This window comes from Pagrus pagrus (genome assembly GCF_965226575.1).
Source record: "Pagrus pagrus genome assembly, chromosome: 24".
Lineage (NCBI taxonomy): Eukaryota > Metazoa > Chordata > Actinopteri > Spariformes > Sparidae > Pagrus > Pagrus pagrus.
Genome location: NC_140206.1, coordinates 4,763,030 through 4,774,665, shown reverse-complemented (window position 1 = coordinate 4,774,665; position 11,636 = coordinate 4,763,030). Strand labels below are relative to the sequence as shown.

The 11,636-nt window shown below is 44.8% G+C and overlaps 1 protein-coding gene across 1 annotated transcript; it reads left to right on the top strand.

Annotated features, from left to right (window-relative positions):
- mrps9 (mitochondrial ribosomal protein S9) lies at nucleotides 1-10,798 on the top strand. Its single transcript, XM_084346843.1, has 11 exons — nucleotides 1-117; nucleotides 464-646; nucleotides 4,423-4,485; nucleotides 5,373-5,403; nucleotides 5,488-5,567; nucleotides 8,191-8,276; nucleotides 8,422-8,497; nucleotides 8,581-8,749; nucleotides 8,852-8,960; nucleotides 9,687-9,856; nucleotides 10,483-10,798. Exons 1-11 carry the CDS (start codon nucleotides 19-21, stop codon nucleotides 10,572-10,574), a joined length of 1,158 nt encoding a protein of 385 aa, XP_084202969.1. The 5' UTR covers nucleotides 1-18; the 3' UTR covers nucleotides 10,575-10,798.
- Nucleotides 10,799-11,636: the final 838 nt, after the last annotated feature.

Here is an 11,636-nt window from a genome sequence, read left to right as displayed (position 1 = left end):
CCACTGCTGTCAGCCAACATGGCGGCGTCCTGTGCGCGAACCGTGGGATCGTTTTTGGGAAAATGTGGGAATAGCAGCTCGAGTTTACACGCAGTCACTTCGCAGTTATGCCGACAGGTAAAGTGCTGTTTTATCTTTAATAAACTAAACTGTCCTGCGTGTAAAACAAACGTGAGCTCGTAGAAACGAACCACAATGCGCAACCACTGACGTCCTTGAGCTAGCATCCTCTTGCAGCTAGCCGAAACTAGCCTGACGAATATGTGGATTTAAATTTAACCGTCGCTGCGTTTAATTTTATCACAGTGTGAAAGACTTTTTGACATTTTAAATCAACTCAATGTACCCTTAACTTGAGTTCGGCTGTAGTTTGATGCTGCCAATGTCACAGGTAGATAGAAAGTTAGCATAGTTTTGCTAACGTTACACCTGTCAAAGTAACGGCGCTTGTCCTCCTCCTCAGGTCCTGAGCAGGCCGATATGTGTGAGCTCTGCCCGCCACAGAAAGAACCTGGCGGCCGCAGGACCGGAGAAGTTCACCGCGGAGTACATCAGGAAGCAGGTGGAGGAGTTTGACATCGGGAAACGACACCTGGCGAACATGATGGGAGAAGACCCGGAGAACTTCACCCAGGAGGACATAGATGTGAGAGTTTACTGTTATCTCTGTGGACTTCTGTGGCTGTCGGCTTGTGCTAGCTTGTTCTGCAGCCACAGTTTTGGTGGCTTTCCTTAATTTATGTCTCTTGTATGAAGGATAAGTTGCTCCTGAACATATTATTATGTCATACAGGTGTAAAAGCTCTGTTGTTTCAGAGAGTCTCACATAATTTGATTATTTAAAGGCAGTAAGTGAAAAGTCAGCTTTGATCTTTAAGTATTAAAATGGCTAAATTTATAGTAGAAGGCTGGTGAGATTGTTTTCTTTCCTCCTCTTTGACTGTAAACTGAATATCTTTGAGTTGCGGACCAAACGAGACATTTGGGGACGTGTTCTTGGGCTTTTTTCACAATTTTCTGACATTTTATAAACAACAAAGCGATTATCCGAGACAATAATCATCAGGTAGTTTTTATTTGGTTTTCGACACAATCCTTCTGCTGCCTGAGATACTCGTCAGAGGACCACATGTGGATTCATCCACCGCTGAAAATAGTCCCAAACAAATGCACTTTTTACTCTTGTTTAAATAATATTTGTAAAAACTACAGTAACCAGCTGTTGAGAGACGTCACTGAACATTTATTAAAGAGTAAAATCTACAAATAGGCTTGTGGCTGAGCGGTCCAAACACTGTAGGGACGTTTTGAGACATATTGAGACATAAAGTAACACATTGTTGGTCTTTTCATTGGATTTTTTTCTAATCCTTTACTTTTTTCCCTTTTCTGCTTCAAAATGACTTAATTTTCTGCCGATTAACAAACCAGTTTATTAACTAATCGCTGCAGCGCTACAGTAAATTATCTTCTGATTCTTAACCAGGTGGTTTTGATGATTTTGTTTTCTGTTGTCTGCTGGCCCGTTGGCCCCGGCTGCAGCTAAGGATTATTTTCATTAGTTATCCATCTGCTGATTATTATAAAATAACCCAAACACTCATCATTTAGTGTCTAAATGTCGAAGATTTATGAAGCTGGAAGCAGACAGTGTTTGACACTTGTGCTTGAAAAATGGCTGAAACGATTAATCGATTATCAAAATAGTCGGCCATTATGTTTCTCTCGATAGACAGATCGAGATGGAGATATATCAAAGTCACTTTATTGCCTTATTGTACATAAAATAAGCGGTTTGGCTCATGTCCAGTCTCAGATAAATGGTCACAGCTGATCATGTTCAACCTGTAAAGCTCTTTTTGTGGACATCCAAACAGCCCCCCCTGATTTATCAACATCTCTCAGATTGGAGAGCTTCTGTGTTTTAAACCTCCGTCGTCTCTTCACATCATCATCATCATCATCATCGGGCAGGTGGAGCCACCGCTGGCTAATCCGCTGCATCAGGGACATTAGCAACGCCCTCAAACACACATGCTGATTCCAGCTTTTGGCAACACACTGGCCCTCGCCGCTCCGACCGTTTAGCTCGATTTCCCACTCGTCCCTCGGCCCGGTCCCCAGCGTCCCTCACGGGTAATGAAGAGAGCTGTTGGCGCCCGGCTGTGAAAGCCAAAGCGACGGCCGGCAGCCCAAACTCAGACGTGAGGAGGGGAAGAGGAAAATTTGGGAGGACTGGAGGGGGAGCGGAGAGGCGTCTGATAAATCCCTCCGCTCCGGTTCTGAGTCCAGACTCCTCAGGTGTGACGGTGGTGAAGATCCAGGGAGAATCAGGAGGATGTTTACAGCCCGGGGGAGAAATGAAAACCTCGTGACTGTTAGTTGAAAACAAAAATGTCAAAATAGACATCAGACATCAGTTTGAGCCTCGATTAGAAACAAAAAGTTGATTTATTAAACATTCTTGGCTTCCAGATTCTTACATTTTCTGCATTTCATTGTGTTTTTTGTCGTTATAAATATTAAAATAGTCTCTATTTTTGTGCCATTTTGTAAAGTAAATAATTAATCGATTATAGGAAGCGATGCACGACAGATTCAAAGGAGTTAATACAGAAACCAGCGCTCAGACTAAAGATCTTCATCATTTAATAATAAGATGATTATTATTTTGATTCATTAATAAATAGTTTTGTTTATAAAATGTCAGAAAATGGTGAGAAGAGATGCCGTTGTGATTTCACAGAGCCTCAGTTTGAACAACTTGTTTTCTCTCAGCAGCTTTTTCATTTAGCGCTGAAATGATGAACTTCTTCACGAGTCGATCGAGTCAGTTTTAGTTTCATAACACCGTCTGTCCTCTAAACTCTCAGTTCAAGTAAGAAAAAAACATTTTATCAGGAAAAACAAGAATTATTCGTCCTAACAAGACGTCACGAAGCAAAAAAGTACTCAACATCTGCTGGGTCCGGCTTTTTAAGTGTCTTCTGTCGATCCACGAATCAATTAATCATTTCAGCACGCGTGGAAATTAACTGAGCGTTCATGCGTCACAGGAATAATCAGACAAACGAGTTTGGAGTCAGATTTTTGTTACGCAACTACTCGACTTTGACGTCATACAGACGTAAATGTGTGGTGGGTTTTATTAATTCATGTGTTGGATATCAGTTATGAGCTTGTATTTATTGATTCCTGTCCAGGTGACGTGACCTCGACTAGTTAGAAAAGTTCTTTATTGGCACTAAATTGATAAGAAGAAGTTTTGTAAATCAATATTTTGGTGGTTTTAGAGGACGGCATCCATTTTGTTTTCACTTGAGGTGTTAAAAGCTGAACACTGAAGTCTGAAGAACGTCTTCCCATAGGTTCTGATTCATTACCAGGTGGTTCTGTAGGTTTAAAAAACACTTCCGAGTCCATGTAGCTTGTTTTTGTTTTTATCGTCTGCTGATCTATCGAAGCTTTGTGTCCGTCTTCATGTCATCGTGTGAGACTGATTGATTGCCTGATCGATTTCACGATGTCGCTCAGTCAATCTGACGCCGTTGTTCTGGCGCCTGTTGGACTCTTCCTCCCTCCGTCAGTCCGTCTTCACCCCTCGGGGATCTCGGCCATATTGTGCCGACACTCCAGGGACACGCAGGTGTGTCCTCATCTGTTCCCTGCCTGTCTGTCCTCCTCTTCGTACCCTTTAACTTCTTCCTCACACACACACACACACACTTCCCTCCACCGGTCCTCTTCTCCTCGCTTTCCGTCGTTTTGACAACCTTAAAGGCGGCAACCTGCTCTCCGCCGGCGGCACCTGCTGCCTCGCTAATTGAACCGACGGAGAGAGGAGGAACAAACGAACGAGGAAGAGGAGGGACGGCGGGATGGAGGAAGAGGAGCGATGAACAGACTGTCTTGATGAGTGTGGCGGGGGCCAACACACTTCCTGTCTCCCTCTCTTCTATCACACACACACACGTTTGCAGTGCCATCTGTAGCCTCGCTAACGACACACACACACACACACACACACACACACACACACACACACACACACACCGAGCGGAGGATGAACTTGGAGTGAACTGTTGGACGTCCACAGTGTCCTCTGCTCGCTGTCAGCCCGGCCAAAAACTTGTGCCTTTTTCTGCTTGTTTTCTCCTCTAACTCGACAATAACTCACACACACACACACACACACACACTCTCACACACACAGACACACACTCATCACGCTCGCCTTTCCTTGAACCCGACACCAGCTTGTGCCTCTTCTTTCTGTCACTTCTCTCCGCGGCGTCCGTCGGTGTGACCTCTGTTGTTCGGACACGTCAGCCTCGTCACGACGTGCCATCAGCTCTCAAACTGCCATTTCTTCTTCTTCTTCTTCCTCTCGTTTATCCTGTTTTTTCTTTTTTCTCTCCACAGAGGAGCATCGTGTACCTCTTCCCCTCCGGCCTGTTTGATAAGAAAGCCCGGCCGCTCATGAAGGTACGTGTCTGACGGGTCGGACTCACAGAAACTCACACAGAAATCGACTTTTAAAGGCTGAAAATCATTCCTGTTTATCATAGAGATTCATGTCAAGCTGATGTTGTTGGTTCGTGTCACATTTTTCCCCATCATAATAAAAACAGGCATAAAAAAGTCGCACAACATTTAGCTTCTTTACCTTATTATTGCTTTTTTAGGTTAAATGTCAAAATAAATATGTTTATGAAGGTAAATCAGAGGTATAGACGGACGCAGAGACAAAGATAAGACATGAAAATAATATAAAAATGAGTAAATTAACAAATAAATGAGAAAATAAAAGTTAAAAGGGGCAAATGATACAAAGATAAGTGAACACAGAAGTAGAAACAACAACACATTGTCACATTTTATAAATTCATTAATACCTACATTTATTTATAATATTTAAAGGCATAAACATTTATATATAGAGCCATGTATATATTTTAGATTTTGCTAGTTTTGGTGTATAAATAGCAGTCCAATAGTCCAAAGATGAATTTAAATGGTCACAAAAAAGGAAAACCAATAATGTAACACAACATTTTGTTTATTTTATTGACTTTTTTGGTCATTTTTCCTTGTTTCTCTTTTCTTGACTGTTGCTCTTCTTCTCTAGTTTTGTCTCTTTGCCTGTAAAAATACATAAATAAAGTAAATAAAGGCGTGTAAACAGACAAATCAAACTACACGGGGAGTTTAATGTGAGTAGTTACATAAATACATAAATTATGGGTTTGACAAATTGTATAAAAGTGAAGATCTAATCTAATATTTTGATGACGATGTCTTTATTTTCACGCTCACAGACACCAAAAATAATTGAATGTATGTTTAAAATCTCCTCTTTTTTTCCTTTCCAGCACCCAGATGACATATTTCCAAAGCAGAGAGGTACGTTTCCTTCATCTCAGTGTTTCCAGAATCATATTTTTGTTGTGTCTTCGCTGCTTCACGTCTGATTCCCGTCTTTTAAAGCCGTCCAGTGGGGCGAGGACAGACGGCCGTTCCACTTCCTGTTCTACACCGGCAAACAGTCCTACTACACCCTGATGCATGTGAGTACTGCAGGTAGCGGTCGGGTTCATGTGCGAGGAGGCGGTGGAGGTAAATCTCCATCCAGCTCAAATCCCCCAGCTCTGCCTCCTCCTGCCCCCTCGGGTCATTTCCTATTCAGACGGAGCGAGTGGAGAGGCGGCGTCAGATCCTCTTCTCCACACGGAGAGCAGAGCCGGGGTGAAGGAGAGGTGGGAGAGGAGATGGAGGTGAGGCAGAGGGAGGGAGGGAGGAGCGAGGGGTCAAAGGTCACCTGGTGTGCAGAGTGAGGGATACCTGTGTGGTCCAGAAGTGGTGAACAAGGAGCTCGGGTGGTTTATTTTCTCAGCAGAATCGGATCAGAATCGGTCCACTTGGACTCGAGGATGAACTGATTAGAAACTGGTGGTCAGAGGTCAAAGGTCAAGATCACTGTGACCTCATGGCGTCCCATTCTGGTGAGCGCAATCTCAGAAATGCATGTAGAGAAATGTCCAGCCTGACTCAAGGATGAATTCATTAGATGTTGGTGGTCAAAGGTCAGACGTGAAGCCACAACTCGATAATTTCAAACGATTATTGCGATAAAATTTTACACAAATGTCCAAACAGGATGTGGCGAAGTTTGGACATTTGATATCTGAAAAGGTCAGAGGTTAAATACACTGAAGACACAGCTAAGAGACAGAAACACGACTGATGTGTGGAGGCGGTGTTCTAGTTCAACTGGCCAATGACCAAATTTACGAGGTTTTGCTGTAAAAGTTTGGATATGAATCTAATCTAACATCGTGGGGCTGAAGGAGTCTTCTGAACTTCAACACAACATCTGTGTAGGTTGATTTAAAGGTCGCTTCATACATGTGTTTGATCAAATTCACTCTCTTTCAAACATATAGATAGATATAGAAAACATGTATAGAAACAATCTTTATTGTCATAAATCCACGGTGATCTAAACCATGTCAGCGTCCGGGTTCAGATTCGAGGTGTGGCCGCCGCTGCCTTTGTCCTCGCCACGGGGGAGCGACTCCTCCACGGGGATTTGAAGGGGGGGTTTTGGGGCAAAGAGGGGTGTAGAGGAGCTGCTACCTCCACCACTCACCCCGCTCCTCCTCCTCCTCCTCCTCCTCCTCCTCCTCCTCCTCCTCACCTCCTGAGCTCCTCTTTTCTTTCCTCCATCTTTTGTTGCCTTCACGCTCTCGACCGTTCGCTTCCTGTCTGCCGCTGACCTTGTTCAAAGACGTCTGGTGTGTGCGAGGCGTGTGTCTGTACCGAAAACACAAGAGAGGTGTGATGTCTGAATATTGGTCCGGGCACACACACACACACACACACACACACACACACACACACACACTATTGTGCCCTGCAGCTGCAATCTGCACCCCCTGCTGTTGGTTTAAATAGGTATGTCAGACATGTCTGAGAGCTCGTGCTGCCTGTCTGCTCCTTTTTACCCTCACATTTTCCCTCTTCCTCCACCTTTTCCTTTCCTCTTCCTGTTTTCCAGGATTTTTTTTTTTGCCGTCACACACACACACACACACACACACACACACACACACACACACACACACACACACACACCTCAGGAGTGTTTCCAGGAGGGGGCAGTGGCGTGTAAAGCCTCCCTGCTCGGCTGCTCTCTCCTCTGGCTGTCGTCGGTGCATTAACCTGCTCACTGCTCCGCTGAGCCCTTTTATGGCCACACAACCCCGGGGAGCCTCCACCTCCACCTCCACCTCCACCCTTCACTTTAACTTTCAGCACCAGAGAGTGAGAGGGAGCAGCTAAAGCCTGGAAGTGTCGCCGTGCATATGAAGACAGCTCGGTGAATAGAGAGTGTGGAGGTCTAGCTGTCCGTCTCTGTAACAACCTCGACTTAAACGTCTCCAGATACTCGCCCTCTTCCTCGTTCATCCGGCCGATCCATGCGAATTATTCCTCGGCATTGTAGCGCCCAGTGTTTGCAAACGTGTCCCCGTGCCTTCTCTTTTTTTTCTCATTTTCTATTACCCTTCTTTTTTTTTTGCAAAGAAAATTGGTTTTTGCTTGATGTTTGTACCCCACCTCCTCCTCCTCCTCGTCCTCCTCCTCCCTCCACACCCCTCCGTCGCTGGTCGGAGTGGCAGCGGATTAGGCACACTCTATCAAAAAGGAATTAAACAAACATCTGGTGAATAATTGACGGGGAAATGAGTTCTCACCCAGGCGCTGGTGCAGGGCCGAGGTGGGGGGCGCCTGCCTCGGGGACGTGACCAGCATGCTCCCCCCTCCGCGGCCTCCGTCTGTCTCCGTCTGCGCCCGTCGCCGCGACGAGCGACACCCCAAAACCCGTCCCGTCGCTTGTTCAGGCCCACGTTGACGCTCCGGCTGGTTTCCTTCCAGCTTTGTTTCGGGGTTCAATACAAGCGCAGGTGTCCGTGTGAAGTTTAACACGCGAACGATGGAAGTTTTTGTTTTACAAGACACTATAAACGACGAGAGAAGATTCGGAGGGCTTCGTATTCAATTTCCAAACAAAACTGTAACAGAGAAATAAAGATTAAGAAGGGAAAACCAACTCGGACATCGTTGACTCTCAAGACTCTGGACCTCCAGTGTCTGAAGTGTGTTCACATGCATGTTTTTGTTCTGTTACAGGAAACGTTCGGCAAAATCCTGAAGATAGAGAAGTACCAAGATCGTCTGAGCGCCAAGGGGCTGCTCACCAAGGACGTCAAGCAGATGTAAGTAGAAGAACATGGTGTCTGTATTTTAGGGTTCATCGTTGCCAGTAATAGTCGTCCAAAGGTTTAAAGAGAGAGAGTTTGGCAGATTGTCTCCTGCAGCGCTTCAACGTATTGATTTTGGACTCGTGTTTGTGTCCGTCAGCTCTCTCAGCGCGAGCCGGTGGCTGAAAAAGGAGGAACTGGAGGAGCTGCTGGTCGAGAAGATCTCCACTCAGGACGTAAGAACCTTGTCTCTGCCACGTCTTTAAGAAAATGAGAGGAAGCTGGAGAAGGTGTGACTTGAATATGTTGTTTCCCTCAGTACGACCGCTTCATCCAGCTGATGGAGCGCCTGCTGGCGATGCCCTACTGCAGCACAGAGGAGGAGTTCGTCCTGCGGCACCGTCACAACCTGGAGGCTCAGTCCAGGAGGCAGATAATGCCGCTGCTGGAGCGAGACGAGAGGGGCGTGGCCTTCAGCACCGCGGACGGTAGATACAACAAGTTTTGGATAAAACTACTTTGTGATAGTTGTGATTTGACCCTCGGGGCCACCGTACAACAGAGATAAACCAGTTTTTTTGCCCTCTCAGGTCGGAGGAAGACGTCCGACTCCACCGTGATCCTCCGAGACTGCGGCTCCGGACGAATCACCATCAACGGCAGGGACTACCTGCAGTACTTCCCCGTGCTACAGGACAGGTAGGTGAACAAATAACCCCCCTCACGGCAGGCCGCCTCATTCACAGATACCGTTTTTCCTTTAAAAAATGCACGACGTGATGTGTTTTACTCCCCCGCTCCAAAAAAAAAAAAATTAAAAAGCAGCTTTTTCACTCTTCACAGCATCGCCTCGTTTTTTATTTATCTCCTTGTAGTAAGTTAATTACACAGTTGAGTGATTGTGTGTGTGTGTATACGTGTGTGTGTCTGTCTGTGTGTGTGTGTGTGTGTGTGTGTGTGTGTGTGTGTGTGTGTGTGTCTGTGTGTGCGTGAGTGTCCAGAGCCGGTGTTTTCACGCCGTGTGAGGACGGGCTGTAATTGGAGCAGAGAGGTGACAATTGACTTTGTCAGCAGCCATAGGCCATTCAGGCTGAGACGCCATCCAGAACACTTTCTCTCCACACACACACACACACACACACGCACACACACACACACACACACAGTCATCCCGTTCCTGCTGAGTCAGAAGTTACTCTGTAATATGCGGCGGTGAGATTGTCAAAGAAAGCTTTTTCCGCGGCGCCGGGATCCTCCGCCGCTCGTCTGAAAAGTCACCCAACCAGACATTAAATGAGCTCGGCCCGGCCCGTTGATACCGCTATCTGCTAAATGGCACGCACCCCGCTCTGCCCCGTTCAGCCACGTTCCATTCTCCTTTTCTATTTTTTTTTTTTTTAAATCATGGCTCTGTCTTCCTCTCAGAGAGCAGCTGATGTTCCCGCTGCAGTTCATGGGCCTGCTGGGACGCTTCGACCTCGAGTGCACCGTGAGCGGCGGCGGGAGGTCCGGCCAGGCGGGGGCGCTGCGGCTCGCCGTCTCTCGGGCGCTGCTCAGCTTCCTGTCCGACGGGGAGGTGGAGAACATGAGGCAAGGTGGGTGATCGCCTCAGGAAGATGTTTCTTCTGCTTACTTTGTTTCCTTTTCCTGTTTTGATGCTTCTTCTTTCTTTCCTTTGTCTAAAGAAAGTGCTCCACACGCAACGTTTGTCATTATCGCTCATTATTTTTACAAAACGCAACATATTTATATCAATTTTACCAAGTTTGAAGCAGCTGTTGGCTCCTGATTGTCCAACCAACAGTCTAAAACTCAGTGGTATTTGAAACATGATCTGTGCGGGTTGTTCTGGACGGTTCTGCTTCTTGTGCATTGTTTTATTTATTTGAGTCATTAAGAAGAAATCGTTATTTACAATGGCAGCTGGCAGAGAGACAAACCTCCTCCTGAGGGAAGGAGAGAAAGAAAATATCAATACATAATTACACAGTCTGAGAAGAAGTCAACAAAAACATGTTGTTTTAATAAAACCATGTTGGTTAACTGACTTCCTGTGAAGGTTTTACAACAATAAAAGCTCACAAATACAGAAAGATGATGCTGGTTGAACCTCAAGAGTAAGAAAGTATGAAATAACACAAAGACGGACTGAGACGCATCCAAACAAAACATGTCAGACGTCACTTTGTCTCCTGACGTCCTCGTCTCTGTTTGCTTCCAGCTGGCCTGCTGACCCCTGACCCCAGAGTGAGGGAGAGGAAGAAGCCGGGTCGGGAGGGAGCCCGAAAGAAATTCACCTGGAAGAAACGCTGAGGCGGCGAGTCGCACACGAGACGTTCGGACCGACTCGTGGTTTTAATGTTGAACTTCAGAGTTAACGTCACGTCTGAGAACAAGCAGCTGATCGTCCTCGCAGGCGGCCATGTTTCATGATGTCTGGACCAGCTGCAGCGAACCTCTTCAGCCACCAGATGGAGCCGCGTGTCAATAAATGAGAGTTGGATTATATTTATCAGTGTATTAAACAATAAATCATGTTTTTCACATAAAAACACAAGTATGTTGTTCTTTTGCCTCTGACTGACAGGAAGTTTAAGTATTTGACATGTTTTCTGCACATTTCTACTATAACCATCATCATTACTATTCACAACCAGGAGCAGAATGTAACTAAGTACTTTTACTCAAGTGATGTACTTAAGTACATCTTTCAGGTACTTGTACTTGAGTATTTCCATTTTCTGCTACTTTATACTCCCACTCCACCACAGTTTGGAGGCAGTTATTGTACTTTTTACTTCCTAAAATTGCTGTTTTTTTGAACAGAGTTTGGTTTGAATACATCAGATTACTTTTTGAGTTACAGCTGCTTAAGAAACTTAATTATTCTCTTATTTTTAGTTTGTGATGTATTTGTTTGGAGCTGATTGGGAGTTACAGAAACATATACGTCTTTATATTTATGTTTTATAATCTATATTAATGATTTAACAAACATTATTTTGTCAGTGTTTGAGCTCCATACTAACATTTCCTACAACGAAAAACGTCATTTCGGAAAAAATGTAGACAAATTTCAGTTAGTTTTCATTTATTATCCTATTTGAAACTATGTGAACTACAGTTAAAGACACACACAGAGACAAGAATAGTTTATAAATGCACCAAAATGTAAGTTACACACACCTCGTATCACAAGGATTTAATTTTCCAAGAAGAAAAGACAAATATTTTTAATTTTATATTTTTTAATGATACATTTGACATGTTTAAAACCTCCAGTGTATAAATCTTAATATTTATTTTTTATAATCAATCTAAATGATTTGACTGATCATATTTTGTCCGTTTCTGGACATCATAACATTTTATTGA

Excerpts from the sequence above, each read along its gene's own strand:
- mrps9 (XM_084346843.1), top strand. The coding sequence starts at position 19 with ATGGCGGCGTCCTGTGCGCGAACCGTGGGATCGTTTTTGGGAAAATGT. Across the intron at positions 8,750-8,851 it reads GGCCTTCAGCACCGCGGACG|GTCGGAGGAAGACGTCCGAC; the intron begins GTAGATACAACA and ends TTGCCCTCTCAG. Across the intron at positions 9,857-10,482 it reads GGTGGAGAACATGAGGCAAG|CTGGCCTGCTGACCCCTGAC; the intron begins GTGGGTGATCGC and ends GTTTGCTTCCAG.